The sequence below is a fragment of the Mastigoproctus giganteus genome, chromosome 2, assembly GCF_048544385.1.
Source record: "Mastigoproctus giganteus isolate SK-2022 chromosome 2, ASM4854438v1, whole genome shotgun sequence".
NCBI classification, from domain to species: Eukaryota; Metazoa; Arthropoda; class Arachnida; order Uropygi; family Thelyphonidae; genus Mastigoproctus; species Mastigoproctus giganteus.
Genome location: NC_143576.1, coordinates 212,406,626 through 212,431,128, shown reverse-complemented (window position 1 = coordinate 212,431,128; position 24,503 = coordinate 212,406,626). Strand labels below are relative to the sequence as shown.

At 37.0% G+C, this 24,503-nt stretch overlaps 1 protein-coding gene across 1 annotated transcript in view; it reads right to left on the bottom strand.

Annotated features, from left to right (window-relative positions):
- LOC150090042 (muscle calcium channel subunit alpha-1-like) overlaps positions 1–24,503 on the bottom strand; it is a 1,145,904-nt gene that overhangs the window by 712,471 nt on the left and 408,930 nt on the right. Inside the window, exons 13-14 of the mRNA XM_090389719.1 lie at positions 17,049–17,274; positions 10,181–10,391 (exon numbers count right to left, since the gene is read on the bottom strand). Of these exons, the coding sequence (XP_090245845.1) occupies positions 10,181–10,391; positions 17,049–17,274 (437 nt within the window). The remainder of the gene's footprint in view (positions 1–10,180; positions 10,392–17,048; positions 17,275–24,503) is intronic.

The following is a 24,503-nucleotide window of genomic DNA, read 5'->3' as shown; positions in this document are numbered from 1 at the left end:
CAACAATTTCTTTTTTCGTCTCGCATTTTCGTTACATTCCATTGTTAGGTGCCCCTAACAGTTGCATATGTTGCTTCAACTACAAGATCGGTACATCAATCGGTGCTATTTTACAGAGATATTTAGATATGTTGCACTCGCAAGTCTTACATCTCTTACTTTAGTTATCATAAATCCATTGTATCTTGTCTTCCAGAAATTATGAAAATCTGTGAATGATCAATAAAATATTTACAATAAAAAAGCTCTTTTATTTCGTAATCGATATATACAAATCAAAATGCCTAAAAGAAAAGCAAAGGACGTTTCGCATAAACCATCTACCGTGCGTGCTCGGCATATGCACAACTTTTTTTTTTTTTTTTCCCCAACTTTTTTTTAACAACTAGGTAAATATAATGGATATATTTTTTTCATGATAAAATTTTAATATTGCGAATAAAAAATAACATGAAATATTTCCCATATCACAAATAACAAAAACTATCACAAAGCATTCCACAATATAAAAACAAACTTTCTATAAAAAGTACACAAAAAAAATCACAGATTACATGAAAAAAAAATAATTTCACAAATATTCAAGAAAAATTTATTCAAAAAATTGCCATGTACAATTTACTTCTTTATTAATATTTGTTGTGGATCTTCTGCTTTGCTCAATAGCTGAGTGATGATTACAGAGGAATGATTTGACGTAAAGTTCCGAATCAAATTGAAGCAAAGGTTTTCCATTTAGATGTATGGTCATCATAATCTGCAACGTGTTTAATTATGAACATTATTCATTCATTCATTCACTTAATAGTATTCAATACACTGAAAACTCGCTCAGCTTCAGCACTGCTAATGGCAATGATTTCAAAGATATTTCTGGCTTTCTTAATTGAAAGGTAATTTCACTCGATTTTAAAGATAAACTGTCTTCGACAAAATCTCTAAAATCATTAATTTTTATTTCATATTTTATTAGAAAACTTAAATTTCTTATTCGGTTTTCACTGTCTTGGCACCGAGATGAAAGTTTTTTCAAATTCACGATTTTGGGGTAGCATATGTTTAAAAATTTTTTCAATGGTATCGTTATTTTCTTTATTTAATTTTAAATCACCCTGTTCCATTAATAAGTTATCCTTTAAGGATAAAACAATGCATTTAATAACTTGTCATGATGTAATTTTTTTACTTTCAATTGTGATTCCTTCAAATACTTTCCACCTCAACATGCTCTCAATTTTAGCTTCATAATTTCCTTCAGAATTTTTCAAATTAGCAATAGCATTGATAGTTCGAATAATTAATTTATATGCTTTTACCATTGTGATTCTGTAAAGCTTCTGAAAGGTAAGAGAGCTCTTGCAGGATGTTGACCATTAGTGCTAAATAGTTAGGAAATTCCAAATTTAAAAGTCGATTTAATAATCCGAAATATTTAACTTCTGATTCAAAATGTTTGCACAAAGGGGGATAATTCCTCCAACCCACAATTGCCGTCCGAAAGCTAAAAGCTGCTCATAGTGGCCCGAACACATGGCCGATCTTTATAGTTTCCACATCAAGTTTTTTAGTAATCATCTTTAATTCATGCTAGTTTTTTGGAGATTGGTGATACAGTTTTTTTTTTTTTTTATTATTGCCTGCATGCTATTATATTTTAGAACATTTTCTACACAGTGAAAGGCTCAACAAAGTTTCAAAATCTGCCAACATTTCATCTTCGTAAAGTTTATATAATATCTCAGTTGCCTCAATTCTTCCCCCTCTCCTCTACATTACTCTCTCACTAGTTCTTTGAATACTGCGCAAATTATCTAAATCACACGGATATTCTGCCACTGTGACCATGTAAACAGACAGGAGAAATTTACTGGAAGGAGTGGATCACTCACTTCTCCGAAAAACATATGCCCGTTTGTCGGAGTAAAGGGGAAGCACAACACAGGTTGACCAGAGGCTATAATCCATGTCGAGAATCTTCTTAATCCTCTGACTGGCTATGGAAAGCATATTGACTAGCGCGACTTCTCGGTATGTGACTGCAGAGGTTTTATGAACACCACTAACATTGTGAAACAGTAATCCCTTTCACCCTTAATTCACACTTTCTAATTACCTAAATTGCTTAAAGGCCAGAGGTGAGAACAATGCATACACAGTTGTCTCTCCTAATCCGTTCGTTACATGGAAATTTTCTTTGTTCAACGGAAACTATTTGAAATTTAATTACCAAGGGGAATCAAAAAAATTCGCTATAAGGAAGTTCGTTAAACAGAGGTCCGACTGTAATTAAATCAAAAATGAAGCAATTTTAAAATACACAACCGATCGATTGCACCATTAAAATGCTGGGAATGGGGGCCCAGCTTGCCCCACCATAGTTTCGGTTCTGGATACTCAATAATTGCATTCAGGATTTCATTTGTAAAATAAATCTCAACAATGGGCTCGCAATTTAAAAAAAAAAAAAAAAAAAAAAAAAAAAAAAACATCGTCTCAGCAATGGCTCGCAAATTTTCAAAAAAAATAACAATGGGGTCTTGCAAGCCCACTATACCTCACCACTGCTTATAGTGGATATGGCATTCATCACTCCACCAGATTTTTTTGGGTGTATCGGCAATTTTGAAGAGGATTTTGGTATGGTTTTTTCAGCTGCATGTAATATTGTTTTTGTGACATAGTCAACCACTTCATCAGTTGGGGATTATATCCAGGTTAAATTTAGCTAGTTTTTTTATAGGTCTGCCAATCTGCTTTGTCAATGAGCCACTGCAGAATTTCAGCAGGTTGATAAGAGGGCTTGTTTGTAAAATCAATTAGTATGGAAAAATGATCACTATGCAAAGGATCATCATTTATTGTCCACTTTAGAGTAGTATACCGGGTTGCTGAACACATGGACAAGTCTATTGCAGTATTAGTTGGAGAAGGAAGGTGAACATATGTTGGTTGTCATTATTTAGAAGAAGAAGGTTGTTGTCATCTAAACATTTTTCAATTAGTTTTCCTCTTTGAGCTATGTGGTTGTTATCCCATAGTGTGTGATGTCCGTTTAAATCTCCCAGAAGAAGGAAAGGTGTGGGGAGCTGGGCAATGAGACTATTTAGATCGTTTTGTCGAACAATATCACTTGGTGGAATATATAAGGATTAGATTGTAATGTGAATATTAGCAGCTACATGGATGGCTACTCCCTCAAGTGGAGAATTTAGTGAGACAAGATTGGAAGGAACATGTGGATTTACTAAAACAGCTACACCACCATGCGCAGTATTTTGGTGGGTTCTTTTTTTTCTAAAGATATTGTACGGAGACAGTTTTGGTGTATCTGGAGGTTTGAAATATTTCTCTTGAAGGCAGAGACATATTGGCGTATATTAGCATTAGTAGAGGCATATGATGCAAGAAAGCAAGCTTATTCAGCATCAGACAAAAAAAAAAAAAAAACCACACACACCACTCCCATTTCACCCCTCCGTTCGTTCGAAATACCTGTCCAGTTGAGCTTTAAATTTGTTTAGGCTATCAACTTCAACAACAAGTGATGGAAGTCGGTTCCACCAACCAACCACCCGCTGGCCAAAGGCAAATTTCCGCACATCTATCCGACATCCGTCCTTCCTCAATTTGAATTTATGCCCTCTGAGGTGATTATTCTGAGCAAGATGAAGAATCCCATTGGCATTGAGCATGCTCAAACCATTCAAAGCCTTATACACCTCTATCAGATCACCTCGCCGGTGCCTAGTCTCCAAACTCTGTAATTTTCAAAACTTAAGCCTTTCTTCGTAAGAGCAACCCTTTGTTCCATTCACTAATCTTGTTGCCCTTCTCTGTACCCGTTCCAGCACCTCTACATCCTTCTTGAAAGGATGGCCTCCAGACCTGTATACAGTACTCAAGATGTGGCCTAACCATTGCCTTATACAAGGGAATAATCACCTCCTTATCCCTGCTAGAAAAATTCCTGTATATCATTGACAAGACACCATGAGCTACTCTTGCAGCTCGTCTGCACTGCTCAGAGAACTTCATATCTGCCTGCACAATTACCCCCAGGTCCTTTTCATTCTCCACCACTGTCAGTGTAGTACCGCAGAGTTGATACGTTGCTCTGGGGTTACTGTTTCCCATATGTTGTACTTTACATTTGTCAATGTTAAACTTCATTTGCCACCTCTCAGCCCATCTGTTCAAGCTTTCCAGATCCTGTTGCAGCAGCATAGCGTCAGTAGTGTCCTTAACAACCCTGCCAACCTTTGTATCATCTGCAAACTTGGACATTAAACTTGATATCCCATCATCAATATCATTCATAAACACCAAAAACAACAACGGACCCAACACTGAACCCTGAGGAACTCCACTAATAACATTAGTCCACGTTGAGCAGTGTCCATTGATTACCACTCTCTGTCTTCTGCCACTCAACCATCACCTTATCCATAGCAGCAATTTGCCTCCAATGCCACACTGCTCCAATTTGTGCAGCAGTCTTCCATGTGCAACAGTATCAAAAGCCTTTCTAAGATCCAAATATATAATATCAAAGTTATTCCCTGCATCCAGTTCTTTTGTGACTACATCATAGTATCCAATCAAATTGGTCAGGCAAGACCTGCCCTTAACAAAACCATGCTGCGTCTGAGCTATAACTGAATTCTTCTCTAGATGATCCTGCAGTGCTTCTTTAACCAGTGCCTCCATTAATTTACCTGGAACAGAAGTTAAACTAACAGGTCTATAATTACTTGTGTCAGCCTTTGATCCTCCTTTGTGAATTGGGGTTACATTTGCACATCTCCAGTCTATGGGTACCTCCCCTGAGTCCAAAGAAGCTCTCATAATTATGGCTAGGGGTTTGCTTACTTCCTTTGCTGCCTCCTTTAATATAACTGGATAGATCCCATCCACCCCAGGTGCCTTTTTTATGTTTATCCTCAACAATCTCTCCTCCACTTTCCTCTCAGTTATTACAAAATCATCCAGCTCACTGCCAATGTTTACTTTACCTACATCATTCTCCTTCCTGAATAACTCCTCATGCGTGAATGTAGATGCAAAATACTCGTTTAGATTGTTAGCCACCCAAGCAGGATCCTCAACTGTTGAACCATCAATATCCAGTGGACCAATCTGATTCATCCCTTTCCTTCTTGAGTTTAAATATGTAAAGAACTCTTTTCTGTTTTTCTTTGCATCCTTTGCCAAGGATTTTTCGTAGTCTGCCTTTGCCTGCCTAATCTTCTTTGTGACTTGGTTACAGACCAACTTATATCTATCATAGGCTTCCATGTCACCCATTAATTTGTATGTATCCCATGCATTTTTCTTCTCTGCCACATGTCTCATTAGTTCATCTGACAACCATTTAGGCCTAAACCTTGAACAATATTTCTTAGTTGGTATGTAAAGCCTGGTAGCCTCCATGATTAGTTCCTTGAATGCTTCCCATTTTGAGTTTGCTGTTGGTAACATCATCAGTTGGTCCCACTGTATAGAATTTAAATACTGTCTCAGACCATCATAGTCGCCTTTACGAAAACAAAAACCCTTCCCTTTACCTCTGATGGTAGTTACCTCCTTGAGTAAATCCCACTTCAACACACTGTGATCACTGCCACCTAGTGGTTCATTTATCTGCAGATTCTTAATGCATGAAGAATCACTACTGATAATCAGATCAAGAGTATTGCTCCCTCTTGTTGCCTCACGAACATGCTGATGTAGAAAACAATCATCCAATAAATCCACGAAAGCCTTGCTAGTGTGTGAGTGACCAATCCACAAATTCCAGAGTCAATATCTGGGAAATTAAAATCCTCCATTATAAGGCTCTGTGATTTACTGGCCCACTCTATTTCCCTGTACAGTTCCTTATTATACTCATCAGAGTCATTAGGCCTTTAGCACACTCCTACTCTCAATTTTGATCTCCCAGTGCTTATGTCACACCAAACTGACTCGACACTGCTCTATGGAGCGATGTTGACTGGCTTCACTTCCTTGGATTTTATGTTTCTTAACTAATAGCATAACCCCTCCTCCCTTCCTATCCTGTCTATCCTTTCTGTAGACGTTGTACTCCCCAAATTCCAGTTCTGTATTCCTTATATCTGTGTGACACCACGTCTCTGATATCCCAACAATATCCGCCTTTGATGCTTTGAGCAATAACTCAAATTTATTTACCAAACTCCTAGCATTGGTGTACACGCAAGTATAAATGCACCTGTTCTTTTTCTTAGCTACCCTAACACAACCCATGTGTTTACTTGTACCTTAATGACTCCCAGCAGTCTCGAAATATCCTGCATCTTGTTTTCCAGGCTTCTGCTCATTCCAATAGAAGCAATGCAAGAATCACTTTCACCTCTACCAGTGGCTATTGTTAATCAATTAGTCCTTGTATCCCCCCCAAGCTAGCAGTTTTCCAACCCACCTAACACTGCCTCGATAGCATCAGCAAATATTCTTGCACCCTTTCTATTTAAGTGTATCTCATCCCTGTAGAAGCAGTCCCTTCTGTTAACAAGTACAGACCAGGCTGAAAAAAATTCTACCCCATGAGCCTTGCACAATCTTTCCAGGGCCAAATTGATTGCCAAGATTCTCATCATATACTCCTTCCTATCGTGAAGCCCATCCTCACAAAAAAATGAAAAAGGCCTGATTAATTTGGTGTAAGGAGCATGTCAAATGGACCCCCGAGCACTGGAAGTCAGTTATTTCCTTGGATGAGAAGAAATTCAACCTGCATAGCTCTGATGGGAGACAAACGATTCGTCGTAGATGTGATGAAGAATACCATCCAGACTGTGTAGTGTCTACAGTGAAATTCCCTACCAGCTAAATAATATGGCGGTGCATTTCGTATCGCGGAGTATGTTACCTGCAGTTTATAAAAGGTGCCGTAAATGCCAATGGATGCTTGGTTATATTGGAAGGCAAATTGCTGCCAACCATTAGAAACCATTTCAACCTGCCAAGTGACTGCATCTTTCAGGACTACTCTGCTCCTTGTCATCAGGCAAAAAGTGTAAGTAGGGACTTTTGTAGTTGCTTTAGCTTTGTTTCTGCATTAGAAGTTCGACAGTAATGTGTTTACATTTGTTACAGATGAAAAAAATGGTTGGAAGAAAGGTCCATTACAACTCTTAGCCTACCAGGAAACAGCCCATACATGAATCCTATAGAGAACTGTTGGCATCGTTTGAATCTGCAGTTGCCAGAAAGAAACCAAAGACCCTTTGTGAACTTCAGGAGGCCATAATTCATGTTGGAACCACGAACTATCAGTTGATAATTTAAATTTAAATCAAAAGTTTTAGAAAAACAATAGTTTCAAATCAATAAATAAGAAAATCCACTTAGCGGCTTTGAACACTTCCGGTTCTCACATAGGCTTCCATGTCACCCATTAATTTAAATATATACCCATGCATTTTTCTTCTCTGCCATATGTCTCATTAGTTCATCTGACATCCATTTAGGCCTAAACCTTGAACAATATTTCTTACAGGCCGCCGTAGCCTAGTGGTCAGGTGCACGGGTGCATAAGTACATTGGGGCAGCCGTTTTATTTGGGGCAAATCTTAAAAAACAGAACCAATCGAGAAAATAGCCAGGGTTTACTTCGCTTAATTGGGTCAACATGCCGTTTAATCGGGGCAGGAGACCGCAGCACTGGAAATTACCCTACAATTGTCTCCGACTGTACCACTTGGGTCGGTCGAATTTTTGGAGGTCACAACCATAAAACAATTAGCAGTCACCTGTTTATTGGGCTTTTCTGTTAGTGAAATCTATCATAAATGGATAGTAAACTCGATCTTATTGAATTTGCAATAATACCGACAGCTGGAAATCTGTGGGTTATTGTGGTGAAATGTGTTTGCACTTCCATGGAATCTTCAATCATATAAAAAAATTAATTTTCAGAAGCTTCTGTTCATACCTATTTTTAAAGGTTCGTAACTTGTTACTCCATTCTCACTTGTGCATATCGTGTTAATTGCAATTTGTGTGTGCCGTGTTCTTTGTTATTGATTTCTTATCTTTTTACTGTTTTAAATTTTAAGCCCCACCCACAAATGTCAGTGAACAGAAATGGCAACCAGTTAGTATGTACATACTGCAGTATGTATTGATTATTCCAATTCAAATCATGTATATTCTTCCGATTTTCACGTATCATTTAATTTTTTAATTGGTAAGGTAATAAAGGGTAAATTTGTGCTTAATATATCTTTACTTTTATAGCCTGTGGATAATATCCCTCCTATTTTCAATAATTAGAATCACTATTTAATAGAATTAAAATTCAATTGACAAACGTGATCACAATGACCGGTGCTTACTACACATCGTATAGTGAAAGGTACTTTACTATGGTGATTCCATCGTAACGTGATTTGATTGTATAGTGAACCAATTGTAAAGGGGTGGTACATTGTATTTTTAACTTTTTTTCCATGAAACTTCGGATAACTGGGGCAGCTGCTCAATCGGGCCAAAATGCACTAGTTCCGATATGTCCCACATAACCGGAATCGACTGTATATACCGTATTTCCCCACGTATAAGACGCACCATTTTTCGAAAAATTTGGGATCTAAAAACTGGGTGCGTCTTATACAGTGGTTATAGATTTTTTTACTTGCATTTCCCGCTTTTTCGAGCTTGTTGTCTTTGCACTCATTGTTTCGCACTTGTTACTGGTATATTAGATTACATTTTGCCCGAAATGGCTCAGAAAAGATTTTCGTACAGTGCTGAATTCAAGTCAAAACTGATCCAGTTTGCAAAAGTGAATGGAAATCGTACTGCTGAACGTAAGTTTGGTCCTCCTCCAACTGAGAAAACAATCCGAGACTGGCTACGGGAAGAAGAAACCCTACTGAAAACGCCGCAGCAGAAGACCATGAGAGGCAAGTCAGCAAAATGGCCTGATTTAGAGAGGGAATTGAAGATATGGATTGAGGAGCAAAGGGCAATTGGAATTCCTGTGTCCACAAAGATGGTTCAGCATGAGACAAGAAGAATTGCTGATGAAAAAGAAGTTACTGATTTCAAAGGAGGACACAATTGGTGCTTCAGGTTCATGAAACAGAATGGACTAAGCATGTGTACACGCACCAGACTTACCCAAAAGATATGCCTGAAAGCTATGAGCAGAAGGTCCTCGAATTTCATCATTTTGTCATTCAATGTCAGAAGACACATCAGTTTGAGTTGGGACAGATTGCAAATATGGACAAATCCCCCTTCAATTTGATGTCCCAAGTAACAGAACTGTTGATAAGAAGGGGGTGAAAACTAACTGTGAAGACAAGTGGACATGAAAAGAGCCATTATACAGTTGTTCTAGCTTGTTGTGCCAATGGAACCAAGCTGCCTCCTATGCTGATTTTCAAATGCAAAACAATGCCAAAAGAAGACATTCCTCGAGGAGTGATTGTCCACGTTCATGACAAGAGTTGGATGGATCAGGATGGGATGAAGATCTGGTTTGAGAAAGTTTGGAGCAGGCGACCAGGTGGGCTCTTATGCAAACGTGCCCTATTGGTGCTTGATCAGTTCAAGGCACACATGACAAAAAATACAAAGAAGATTGCTGCAGAGCAAAAAACAAAACTCGCCATCATACCTGGAGGCTTGACATCCCAGTTCCAACCACTTGATGTCAGCATTAAGAAACCCTTCAAAGCTGCCATGAAAGACGAATGGAACCAATGGATGAAGTCTTCTGGGGACAATTTGACACCAGCAGGACAAGTGAAGAAACCAACTATAGGGGAAGTTTGTACCTGGGTGAAAAGATCCTGGGATAATATCAAGATTGAGATCATTGTCAAATCATTTAAGAAGTGTGGCATTTCAAATGCCATAGATGGAACTGAGGACAGAGCAATATATGAAGACAGTGATTCGTCATCAGACACAGATGAGGACAAGCTAATGGATGGGAGTTTTGACAGTGATGAGGAGTTGTACGAATTTTATGATGAATAAAACTTGAGTTCAATAACTTTATGTAATACATTTTTTTTCAAATTTCGGGCCCCAAAATTAAGATGCATCTTATACATGGGGAAATACAGTAAATTTCATTTTTTTTATCTTAATAGTACTTACCTACTTAGAAAAATGAACAATCAAATTCTGAAACAGCTCTTACCTGAAACACAGTTAACAGCGCTTGCCAAAAGGAATCAAAATTGCTACGAGGCTTTTCTTCAGTTTCTCGAAAATTAAATTTCCCTCCAAACACTTGCATACCCAAAAGTGCAAAGATGACAATAAACAAAAACAGCAACAGTAGAAGACTTGCAATGGATCTCACTGAATTAATAAGTGAAGCAACTAAATTACATAATGATAGCCAATACCTGCAAGAAAAAAAACGTATGTAAAATACATTTTATATATAAAAATCTTATACTGTGATTTTAGTAACAAAAATTACTTTACAGGCATAAATTATCTATATATATTAAATATTCATAAGCATAAAAATAAACAAGAAGAAATATGAATATTTCACACTAATATTTAATTAACAACTTCACAACTGCTAAGCTTTATTTTTAAAAATATCTCAAAATTATATCACTAACATAATAAATCCAATACCCATGTTGTTTTGAGTATTATAAATTTTGTGGAAATATAAATATTGCTCAACAAGCCAAAATTTAAATAACATAATACAGCCATTCAATAATACAGCCACTCCCTCACTTACGTAAAGGTTGCATTCTGTGGAACTCTACATAAATCAGGATTTCCCTAAATGCTTATGAAGCACTCGCAACTATGTACACAGAATTTGATTGAAGCAAAAAAGAAATGCTCAAAGAACACATAAATAGAATTATTAATTTTTTTTTTATCTCATGCACAGCAAAAATTACAAAAGTGTACAAAATTACATAAATTTCAAAATTATAAAAAGAGAGAGGAGATAAGCATAATGTCAGCAAGTTTTACCTTTCAAGAATCGTTGTCAGAATTAACTCTCCAGCTCATAATCTCCAGCTCATAATCGTTGTCAGAATTAACTCTCCAGCTCATAAGTATGCCATTGCAGAAGTTGAGGGCTGTGGAGATTTAGAAGGGGGTTTTTCCAACACATGACAAAATTTCTCTGCGGCTGCAGAATCGGTACTGGAGACTTCACTGCATACTTTAATGTTCTGGAAACCAGCACGATGCTTGAACCTATTAAACCACCCGTTGCTTGCCACGGACTTGGCTTGGGGTTTGCCGTACTTATCCTTAATATTTTCATAAATACTTCATGCTCTGACTGAATGGCCATTAGACTCTGGGGCACTTGCTTCTGAATATGATTTTCAATCCATATTATTAGTAGCTTTTCCATCTTCGATATAGCACCTGAACACTGTTTTGTGATCACTGTTGATCCTTTAACACATTCTTTTATACACGCACTGTCCCTTAAAATAGTATTCACTGTTGAAGCAGCGAGACCTAATTCTGTGCAATAGATGACAAACTTTGTCCTGCTTCATACTTATTATTATTATTAGCTTTATGGTGCAAGGAAGCCTGAGGCTTATGCTGCACCAGCCAAAAAAAAATAAATAAATTTCTGAATTACCCTGGGGGGGGGGAGAGAGAGAGAGAGAGAGAGAGAGAGAGAGACTGCCCAAGAAACACAGCTGAACTGATCACCACTTTGAAGGTGGAGGGTGTTCCACAGAAACTAGAGGCTATCACAAAGGCTAAAGGTTTCAGCACACATTATTAGTTTTCCTGTAAATAAAAGTTATTTGTAGAAATGCAGGTATCTGGATATTAATGGTAGAGCAGTGTATTTTGCATATACATTCACTCATTAAGGAATTTTTAGGGATGGGAACAGCAGAAATATGCAAAGCTCTGACTGACAGCTAAACAATTTTGTGATAACTGAGTTGAGAGAGGAAGAAAAACTGTTGAAGCTAAAAGTAAATAAAACACCTGGAGCTAATGGAATCTATCCAATTATATTAAAAGGAGCAGCAAGAGAGGAAAATCAAGCTGTTGGCTATAATTATAAGAGTACCCTTAGATTCAGGATAGACTAAGATTGGAGATGTGTAAATGTCTCTCCTATTCACATGGGAGGGGGATCTATTGATGAAGTGAACAATTACAGCCTGCATGCTTGTGGTTAAAAAAAAGTAATGCAGGGCCATCTACCTATACAAGAATGTAGTTATACTGCAGTCACAGCATGGATTTGTTAATGGGGAAACCTTTCCTGCCAAATCTGATTAGCTATAATGACACAGTAACAAAGAAACTGAATACAAAAAATAATTGTCATCACAGAACTAAGTAAAGCTTTTGACACTGTTACACATGAAAGACTGCTGTACAAACTGCAACAGTGTGCATTAGAGGCAAGTAACTGCTATCAATGGTTATAAATATACACTGCTCTTCTCGAATAATGTTATCTAAGTTTACAGATAATACAAAGGTTGGCTGTGTGGTTAATGACAGGAATCAAACTGTAATATGCACAATAAGACAAAAAAAATTGGACTGATGGCCTGAGAAGTGACAATTGAAGTTTAACGTTAATAAATGAAAGGTACTGCATATGAGCAGCAATAATTCCAGAATAACATGCCATTTGGGTGGCAGGCTCTATACTGAAGGTGGTGGATACTTGAAGCACTGTAATAGGTTTGAAAATAAAGCTATTGAGCAGTTCAGATATCTGGCTTTGACCTCATTAGATGTTGCAATGTTGAAAGTAAAGATGAGGTTTATAGTTAGGACTGGATTTCCATTCCTACGTACATTCACTTTGCAGCTGTTATTCTTTGCAATTTTAGCTCTGAACAGATCTCCCCCTTCATACACTTCAAGAAGATTCCATTCAGAGATCATGGCTCAGGATGAATTCAGTGTCTTGTGGGGTGTTACCATATTCCCCCCAGTAGAGGTAGCTCAGAGGAGCTGTTCTGAGTGTTTATCACAGTTAGTTTCAATGAGGATATTCCCATAATGCAGCTGTTTTACAGATTTAGGGAGCCTGCCAACCCTTCTGAATAAAAATGAGTGACATTTTCCCTATAGGTTTCTCTCTAATGGAATGGCTTATCAAGTGTTTAGGTGCTAGACCTGACATGGTTTCAGTTCTGGGCCTCTGCTGAAATGGTGGTGTCTGTATCTATGTTATTATTTTCTGGTAGGAACCATGTTCAGGCTACAGAAGAAAAGTTTAATTTATCAGGATTCACATTACATTTTATTTTGGTTCTGTGCCTGGGCTCCCAACACACACACCATGGAGCGCAAATGTTATCATATGGATCCAAAATGCACTCAGGAGTGGGACACCAGTGCTATCTAGACACCATACCTACACAGCTGCCAACCTGAATCCTGTTCCTCGGGCCATTAGGATAGGGCGCAAGGTATTGACTTTTGACCCTTGCAGGCAAACCCAATAGCTGATTGATCCTGGGCAAACCCGCCCATCTTGTCAAATCAGGGACCAAAGTGGTATGTTGAAGCTGCCCCCCCCTCAACCACCAGGATCCCTCTTTCTGAGTTTCAACAGGTTGCAGCATACAAGCTGGATTCCTATGATGTTAGCCTGGAACCTAGGCTGTGGGCACTGAATCCCAGTGATTCTACTCTATAGGACCAACAGCATCACTAACAGGTCCCCTCACCATGTACAGCTGTCCACATTGCAGTGGATATATCTAGGCTTCAGCAAGAAAGGTAGGACATTTCTGACAAAAGTTGGGTCACACACAGATTGTTTTCTGCAGGTGTACACTACCGTTGATTGAAGGAAGTTCTGCCCTGGAGTTACACAGTATATGCTTATCACAGGTCGTGAACTTAGAACAAGACTGCATGCCTTAGGCTTAGTAGATAATGACAACTGTGTGTGTGCACACAGAGAGTAGTAGTAGTACAAGATGCATGTGATGCAAGAAAGCAAGTGTATGAGCTAATGTAGCATCAGCATAGGGGAAAAAAAAAAAAAAAAACAATTCCACACATCCAGTCCCCGTTTGTCCAGTTCCTCCTTGAATTTATTTAAGCTATCAACTTCCAGAACAACAGATGGAAGTTTGTTCCAGCAATCAACTACCTGCTGGCTAAAGGCAAAGTCTATAATCTGAGCAAGCGAAAGAATTCCATCAGGATTGAACCCACTCAAGGCCTTATATACACCTCAATCAAATCACCTCACAGGTGCCTAGTCTCCAGATGCTGCAATTTGCAGAAATTGATAAGAGGACCAACCCCTTCGTTCCCCTCACCAACCTTGTTGCCCTTCTCTGTACTTGCTCAAGCAACTCTACATCCTTCTTAAAATGAGGTCACCAGACTGGTCGCAGTACTCAAGTCATGGCCTGACCATTGCTTTATACAAAGGGTTAATCACCTTCTTTTACCTACTAGCAAAATTCCTGTATATCATTAACAATACCCCATGGCCTGCTCTTGCAGCCTGTCTTCACTGCTCAGAAAACTTCATATCTGACTGGACAATTACTCCTAGGTCTTTTTCATTTTCTACCACCATAAGTGTAGTACCACACAGTTGGTACATGTCTCTGGGGTTACATCTACCCATATGCAGTAATTTGCATTTGTCAATGTTAAACTTCAGTTACCACTTCTCAGCCCATCTGCCCAATCTTCCTAGATCCAGTTGCAGTAGCACACTGCCATTACTGTCATTAACAGCCCTGCCAACCTTTGTGTCATCTGCATACTTGGACATTAAGCCTGATATACCTTCATCAATAGCACTGATAAATATACAGTGAGCCCAACACCGAACCCTGGGGGACTCCACTAATAACATTAGCCTACAAAGAGCAGCATCCACTGATTACCACTCTCTATCTTCTTTCACTTAACCACCCTTTTATCCATTGTAGCAACTTGCCCTTTATACCAGAGAGGATACAGATCACATTATATTTCACTACTCTGAATATGAAGATATTTGAAGAGGCTTTTTAGACAGTATAAGTGGCAGTAGGACCATGGAGCTGTACTTATTTTATGAATATATAATGAAAGAAATCTGTTTTTAGATTTTATAAAGGCTATATTTAGGAGGAGAAGTGAGTTGACTGTTTGACACATTTATTTGTATATAATATAAATATATGTTTTTTATGTTTGTAGTTTTTTATTTATACATTGTGTAAGAGATGTATTTTAATGTAGAGTTGTAATGGTTCAGAGTTCTTAGCTATGCATGATGCTGTTAAACTACATAATAGCAACTTGCTTCCCTGTTGGCTAGGGGTGGAAATCCATGCCACTATATCTGATTTTCAGGTGGTGACATGGGACTAAGAAGTCAAAGAATTCAAGAGGATCAATTGAATTTGGATGAACTGAATGCTCAGATAACATGAAATGCTGAGGCAAATAAATGATGATTAATTACTTGTTCACAATTGTTGCACACTTTGACTCATAATAACTGCAGTTGAATACACCAACTATATATGACTGAAACTTTAGTGTTGCACACTTTGGCACAGGCAGAAATGAAGTTGGCAATTTTAATGCAAGCTAATTGCAATATGTTATATTCTAATCTCAAACAGCCTAGCATATTCTTGGAGGTACAAAGCAAAGTGCACATAAAGAACAAGAGCTTAGGGTGAAAAGGGAAATAAAGAATTTCACTCAACAATAATAATATCAGTGATATGATCTGGGCAAGTACTGGATCAGGAGATTAAATTTATTAGAAATATAAGGAATACTGCATATCACTATAACATTCACAACTATTGAGCACTGTCATTAAAATGAGTGGGAATTGTGGCACAATAAGGCACAAGGGTAAAAAAAAATTACTTTCATAATAAACTTTCACCAATAAACATAAGGGTATAATACATATAAACTTTTGTTACTGAAATTATAATAGCTTAGCAAACAATGAAATTATTCTTATATTATTATTATTATTATTATTATTATTATTATCAATAATAAAAATAAGTATTGTTATGATTGAAAGTTATACCTGAAGACTCTCAATCACATTGCAGTATCTGAATACAAAATTAATAGGTATGTCCTTGAGTGAAAGCTATATAAATGACAAAAATCTTTCTGAAGGGGATAAAATCATTAAAAACATCAGATTATCCATTCTGATCCAAAAGAGTTGTTAAAACTAATATGCAAAAATAATTTAATAAACGTATTATCAAATACATTACACTAATAATAATAAAAAAATTGAATACAAATTTTTTTTTTTTTTTTTTTTTTTATCTTTTCCTGTTTCTGTTGAAACTGGAAAAGGTCTTTTTAAAAATTAAAATTCATTATAAATTATTTAAGGGTCTACAAAGCTTTAGGATATACTTCGGAATATTTCAGAAAACACTGATACCGGTAAATCATTAAAGAATGTGCAATAATTGAAGCACAAAAAAATTGACAGGTAAAATTTATACTTAATTGAATTGCATACTTTTTTGTATGTTGCAATTTTAATATTTTATTGTATGTTTCAAGTTATTTTGAAATTATTAAAAAAAAGTAAGTTTTATTTCGAAGAACATATTTTTAACATAAGACGCAGGTGTATATAAACCCTAGGATCAGGCTTACTATTCTTTAGGGGCAGGCCTAGCCAGAGCTTTGCTCTTGAGGACAATCATGATTTTAGCCACTATTCAATGCCATTACACAGTTGTTTCTTGTTATGAAAACAAGATAATCTTTTCAGCTGTAAGTCAATATATTTTTTACTTATTTTACACAATTTTTTACACACTTATTTTATGTAGCTTTTTTACACTTATTTTACATAGATTTTTTACACACTTTAATTTAAAAAAGATTTTAAAAAAGATTTTTACACACTTTAATTTTAAATAAATTTTAAAAAGCTTAAACATTTTAGTGTGAAAGAATGTTGTATCTTCCATATTCACAGTATTCTTCCATGAAATTTAAAAATTTAAAACTTAAGAAAACAAAGATATATCTAGAGTTGAAACATTTACAAATTAACTTACTTTGTGACTTTGAAGATTCGTAAAAGCCTTACACAACGTAACACAGAAACGCCTAAAGGAGGCATCACATTAGTGTTCACAAGTACCATTTCCAGAATGGAGCTGATAACCACAAAACAATCAAATCGATTAAATAAACTAACAAAATAGCCCTGGAAGCCCAAACTGTACATTTTGACTACCATCTCTAAGGTAAAGAGGGCTACAAAGAACATATTGGCTGCCTCTGTGAATAAAACAAAACAAATAACTCCATGAAAATTGAAATTTAAAACAACATTTATCTAGAACAGAATTGCATGTTTTTCAGACAAACAAACACATAAAACTGACAAAATTTCCACATTAGATTTTAAAGAATATATACAGATTATTATACAAGTGTTCAACAGTCTAAAGCATAAAATCAAATTCTGATTGATTCTTAGCATTTAGCAGTTAGGAGAGGCAGAGATTTTAACTCTCTTAAAATTTAGCATATGTATGTAAGTCAATAGCACATATAAATAGGACAGTATTAATTCATATAAAAAAATTACATATTTATAAGATTTAAAAAGATTAGCTGAATATCCTATGGTAGATGGAGTAAATTTTACAATTTTATCAAATTGTAAAATTTTATAAAATTGTATTATAAAATAGTTAATCTTAGTAATAATAATAAAAAAAAGAAGAAAAAAAAGAAACTTGAGAATAATGCTACTTATAGCAAACCATAAGAGGTTTGAAACTTGCGAATAATGCTACTTATAACAAACTTATAGCACTAGCCAACAAAAAATATTTTTTTCATACCTCTGTAATGAAAATATGTGATACTATAGGAAATAAATGTGCTGATTCCAAAAATCAGCATAAAAAAGTTTACATCAAAAGATGTCCCATTATTTAATGTTAAAATAAAGGGATATATATGTATAATTCAAGTTTGTAATATAAATGTAAAAAAATATTATACGTTCTCTATAACTCATTTAACTTTGGGAAAAATATAAATAATTGCAAAATAGTTATTTCAATATATATAATCAGCATACCTTTAATTGTCCTTAAAACTGTTTGCTTCTAAGGGATTTTGTCTTGTATTCCTACTTACTCTCCCTCACAAAGAACCAGCAGTAATCGCCCATCATTACTGGATCCCAGCAACCTTGGTACAGCTTTTCCATCGTGGAAATATCTTGATGAAACCACTGCCCTTGTTCATCACTCACATCTCCCAGATTTTCAGGGAAAAATTCAAGATGGGAATGAAGAAAATGAATTTTCAATGAAATTCGACAGCCCATGTTTTTGTAGCACTCAAGTAACTTAGACACCAACAATTCAGTTTTCTTCTTTCCTAAATTTGCCTTTAGCCAGCGGGTGGTTAATTGCTGGAACAAACTTCCATCTGCTGTTGTGGAAGTTGATAGGTTGAATAAATTTAAGGAGGAACTGGACAGGCATTTGGAGGGAATGGTGTGATTTTTTTTTTTTTTTTTGTCTGATGCTGCATAAGCTTATACACTTGCTTTCTTGCATCACATGCCACTACTACCCAAAAAAATCATGTATTACCACCTTAAATGATTGCCAAGCTGCCAATTCAACCGCCTTACCTGGGTTTGAAACATATAATTTTTCAGGAGTTTCCTAATTTGGAGTCCTATGAAAATTCCTTCCTTAAGTTTGGCATATGTTAAATTATGAAACACACTTCTCAAGTATGCAAATCCATTACCTTCTTTATGTAGTCCTATCATGAAATTTTACATCAATCCAAGTTTGATATACAGGGGTTCAAGAAGAACCTTGTTTGATTGCACTAAAGGAATATATTTTACATTGCATTGTCCTGTTATGAACTTGTCCTGCTTTTCCCAATGTTGCACAACATTGGGAAAAGCAGGACAAGTTATTCTGTCGCATGTTGCCATTATGAAGTAAAACTGCTTTTAAACTTAATTTTGAGGCATCTATGAATAAATACCATTCATCTGACTTATGCACGACACCTAGTTCTTTCAGTAGTCCAATGATGTCTTTGCAAAAACACATACTGTCCTCCCTAGAAAAATATTTCTAAAACTTTTCATGTATTTTTCAAAACACTGAAATCTTTGTTCCTGCTGAGAGTATATTCCACTGCTATAACCTAGAACCTAACACTTCAGCTTGTTTTTTTGGAAAATTTAAGTCTCAAACAAAATCATTCAACTCATCTTGTTTGATTAAATGTACCTCACTACCTGGACTTACTGGCTGATAGTCACCTTGTGAAGTGGCAGGAGGGCCGCAACCTCCTACTCTCGAGGAGCGGTTTATGTTTGGAGGATAGATTTACAACCCTGAGAGTATGTCACGATCAGTTAATACTTGGAAAACCTTGGCACAGCCTACAAAAATCCTCACCAAAAATGCTAAGTGTGCTCTCTTCAAATTGTTGAATTGGAATCTGAACCTAAGAACTATAGGTAGATGTCTGATCATGTTTATCACAAGAAAACAGAGGCAAGAATCAATTGCTAAAATTAAGAGAATTAGCTTATATCTATTAAAATAAATCAGTATGTCATACTGATTTATCAACTAGATTATGCGAAATTGGCATATTTTGATAAAATGTAACTCCCACTATATTTAATAACTATGACATGATGTGAAACTATCATGGCGATTTTCGAAATCTACGCATAAAAATTGGTTAAAAACAGCATTTAAGTTCTTGGAGGTAAAAATCATGTTGGCTAGTATTATCATCATAACATTATACTGTAGTTGGTAACAATGTAAGAAATAACCTCTTACAACCGTATGAACAACCTGGTGTTTTGTGTCTTTTGCCTTATTAGCTATAAATCTGGGATGAGTGCTTTCCTTACATTAAATATACTGATTAACATCATATCCTGCTACAAAACTAATAACCACTTTATTATTCAAAGAATTATAACAATGAATGGAATAAGAATTTCATTATAGGATCTAATTCACTCTGTTGATTGTACAGAACACTATAATTCAAACCAAAGGCCTCTTTCCAGGATTTTTTTTTTTCCAAGTCGCCAATATTTATTGAGCCTTTCAATTCAAGTCCTTCTGGAATTAATAAAAGGTTCTTGCAATCTCTTAAAATACTTAAGAGGGCTGTTCAATAAAGAATGATCACAATTTCCCCCCCCCCCCCACACAAATGTATCTTTATTAATCATCCATATTTTATGGTCCTTTTCAGCGCAACCCCTATTTGAGTAAATGCACTTGCTCCAATGTTTATGCCACTCTTCAAAAACATGGTGGAAGCAATTGTTTGACATACATTCAAGAATCACCTCCAATGTCTTTATCCTGACAACTGGAAACGTTTTCCTCACAGCTCCTTCTTTAACTTTAGAAATAAATTAAAAAAATCACAAAGTGCAAGGTCATAGGTTTAGGGCAGATGAGGAACACATATGACATTAATGCTGGCTAAGTATTCGATGATAGTATAAGCAATGTACAGCAATGTCTAGCACATGTGATGCAGCATCCACTTGCCTGCATCCAGTTGTGATCCCACAAAGTGTGCTGTACAATTCTCTAGTAAGATCCCATAACAGTTGTATGACGTGGAATACAACTATTCCACATAATACAAAAATAGAAATCTAAATAGAAAAGATGCAGAACCTGGTTAACCATTCCTTGAATATCTTCAAGAAAAGATATGACCATAACTTTTCCTACAGAAGCCACAACTTTTGCTTTTTTTTAGTGTTGGTAATGATGTAGACTTCCAAACAGAGCTTTGTAGCTTACTTTCTGGGCCAAAATGATGAAGACATGTCTCATCTGCCATTATCACCATGTACAGAACCTCGTCATTCTCAGTAACCATCTCTTGTGGCTCCTAACAGACGTCCATGAAAATTTGCTATTGGCTCACGTGTAAGTAGTCTTGGAACCCAGGATTCATAAACAAGTCATATGCAAATTGCCATAGAGAATACCATGCATGCTTCCTACTGATATTCTCAACATCTCTACCGGTTGCCAATATTCTCTCACATTATATGACAACATTCTCTCACAATTATAGAGGCACTATTTATGGGTTCTGCAGTGATAGAAGTGGTTGGAGCTCCAGGACCACCAATTTTTGTGATTGAATCACATTCCATCTTTAAACCAGGATATGTCTGCCATGGGCAAAAGTTGATGACTCTGTAGAGCAGGTATCATCTTTTAAGGGCACAAAGGGTGTTAATGTTGTACATATTGGCACTAATAACATTAAGAGTAGGAGATCTGCAGACTTACTTAACAAGCACAGGTCAATGTTGAAAAAAAGTTGCAAATTATGGTTAAATTTGAAAGACACAATAGGAGAGAGTATATATGATGAGAGCCTTGTCAATCAGTTCAGCCCTGGAGAGTTTGTGCAAGGCTAATGAAGTAGAATTTTTCTCAGCATGGTCTGTGCTTGTTAACAGAAGAGACTGCTTCTACAGGGATGGGATACACTTAAATAGAAAAGATGCAAGAATATTTGCTGATGCTATTGAGGCAGTGTTAGGTGGGTCGAAAAAACTGCAAGCTTTAGGTGGGTTGAAAAACTGCAAGCTTGGGGAGGGGATACACAGATTAATAGATCAACAACAGCCGCAGGCAGAGGCATCTGTGACTATTGGTGAAAGTGATTCTTGCACTGCTTCTACTGGAACAAGCAGCAACATTGAAAGCAAGGTACCAGGGATTTCAAAGAATGCTAAGAGTCATCATGGAACAAGTAAATACATGGGCTGTGTTAGGGTAACTAAGAGTAAGAACACATGCATGTATACTTGCTTGTACACCAATGCTAGGAGCATAATAAATTTGGAGTAAATAAATTTGATGAATTTGAGGTTCTGGTCAAGAGAACTCAAATGCAGACACTGTTGGGATATCAGAGATGTGGTGATGATGATTCTTGGTTTTTACAATGTAAAAACGTCAAAGGTTTAATGGACCAGGAAGATCAGAGATGTGGTGTTACACAGATATAAGGAATGCAGAATTTGAATATGGGGAGAACAATTTGTACAGAAAGGACAAATGTCAAAATGTGTTTATGTTTCATGGCGGTCTCCAGGGTTTTCCCCATTAGTTGCTGTAGCATCTGTATAAGACATGTGCCAATGCTGGCAGTGTGGTAAGTGTGGATATGTATGGTGTGTTTGTTCTGTTGAGTGTTTGCCGACTCCTGGCATCTTCGCAGGCATGGTGCACTGTCCCCTGCTTCCCATCCTTCACCATGTGAAGGCACACCAGAGTTCACACTGCACTGACGGTATACTCAGGAAGAGGTTCTCCAGAGAGGAGCCTCACCCTGGGTCCCCCCCCCAAATGAAAGGAAGATTGTATGGCAGTGGGAGAAGTCAGGTTCAGGCAGCGGAGGAGTAAAGTTTAAGCAGTATTAGGTGGAAAAGAGAGGCATCCCTTGAGAAAAGTAGAGTTAGGACTGTGGAAACCTTTGGTTCTGATCAGGATTCTTCAGCTTGGCATCATGCTGTGCTGTCGTCTTTGTCATTGTTAGTGAGCATCCAATTCGGTGTACATCTGCGTCCAGGTTCTGTTCAAAGTAGAAAGGATTTTTCTTTTGTGTTTGAAGAGGCTGTCCGCAAAGTCAGCAAATGAGGTGAATCTTTGAGAGGTCGAGATAAGATTTTTGACATTTTCTTGATCATATACTTCAGTGATTATTTGTAATTGAGCTCTTAGGTCCTGATAAATGTGGCATTGGAAGATTAGGTGATTGACTGTCTCTGGTGATCTGCAGGGGCAGAGAGGTGAGTCTGTTAGTCCAAGAGAGTACAACTTTGAGTTTATACTGCCATGTCAGGCTAGCAAAAAAGACAGGTGAAGTCCAGGCCTGAACCATGTAGTGTATTGTTTGTCAAATATTTTAGCTTCTGGTAGGAATTCATATGTGGTTCTTCCTAGCGCCAAAACAGCCCACTCCCTTTTCCATTCATTCGTCATTTCTTCGCTTATTCTCTTGTCTTCTTTAGGTGGATGATATATTCAGGTTTATTGCGTAGTTTCTGTTTCTTGCAGGGAGGCTCTTCCTTTTTGTAGTATTGAAGATGGTGGAAGGCTACTTGTGGAGAAGAAAGTGTTGAAGTTAAACATAAGAAAGGCACCTGGGGTGGATGGGATCTATCCAGTTATATTAAAGGAGGCAGCAAAGCAACTAAGCAAACCCTTAGCCATAATTTTGAGAGCATCCTTGGACTCAGGGGAGGTCCCCATGGACTGGAGATGTGCAAATGTATTCCCAATTCACAAATGGGGGATCGAAGGGTGACATGAGTAATTACAGACCAGTTAGTTTAACTTCTGTTCCAGGTAAAATAATGGAGTTACTGGTTAAAGATGCATTGCAGGATAATCTAGACAAGACTGCAGCAATAATTCAGACACGGCATGGGTTTGTTAAGGGAAAGTCTTATCTGACAAATTTGATAGGATATTATGATGTGGTTACAAAGGAACTAGATGCAAAAAATTATTTTGATATCATATATTTCGATTTCAGGAAAGCTTTTGACACTGTTATGCATGGAAGACTATTGTACAAATTGGAGCAGAATGGTATTAAGCGTAAGTTGCTACACTGGATAAAAAGATGGTTGAGTGGGAGAAGACAGAGGGTGGTAATCAATGGGTGCTGCTCTTCGTGGACTAATGTTATTAGTGGTGTCTCACAGGGTTTGGAGTTGGGTCCACTGTTGTTTTGTATATTTATCAATGATATTGATGAAGGTATATCAGGCTTAGTGTCGAAGTTTGCAGATGATACAAAGGTTGACAGGGTTTTTAATGACAGTAATGGCAGTGTGCTATTGCAACAGGATCTAGAATATTTGGGCATATGGGCTAAGAAGTGGCAACTGAAGTTTAACCTTGACAAATGCAAAGTACTGCATATGGGTAGAAGTAACCCCATAGAAACGTACAAACTGTGTGGTACTACACTTAAGGTGGTAGAAAATGAAAAAGACCTGGAAGTAATTGTGCAGTCAGATATCAAGTTTTCTGAGCAATTTAGACAGGCTGCCAGGACAGGTCATGGGGTTTTGTCAATGATATATAGGAATTTTGCTAGTAGGGAAAAGGAGGTGATTGTCCCTCTGTATAAGGCAATGGTCAGGCCACACCTTGAGTACTGCATACAGGCCTCATTTTAGGAAGGATGTAGATTTGCTTGAGCGTGTACAGAGAAGGGCAACAAGATTGGTGATGGGATTGAAGGGATCCTCTTCCCAAGAGAGGCTTAAGTTCTGCAAATTGCAGCTGGAGACTAGGCACCTGTGCGGTGATCTCTTTGAGGTGTATAAGGCCTTGAATGGGTTGAGCACGCGTATTCTGATGGGATCCTTCCACTTGTTCAGATTACGAACCTAAGGGGGCATAAATTCAAATTAAGAAAAGACAGATGTAGAA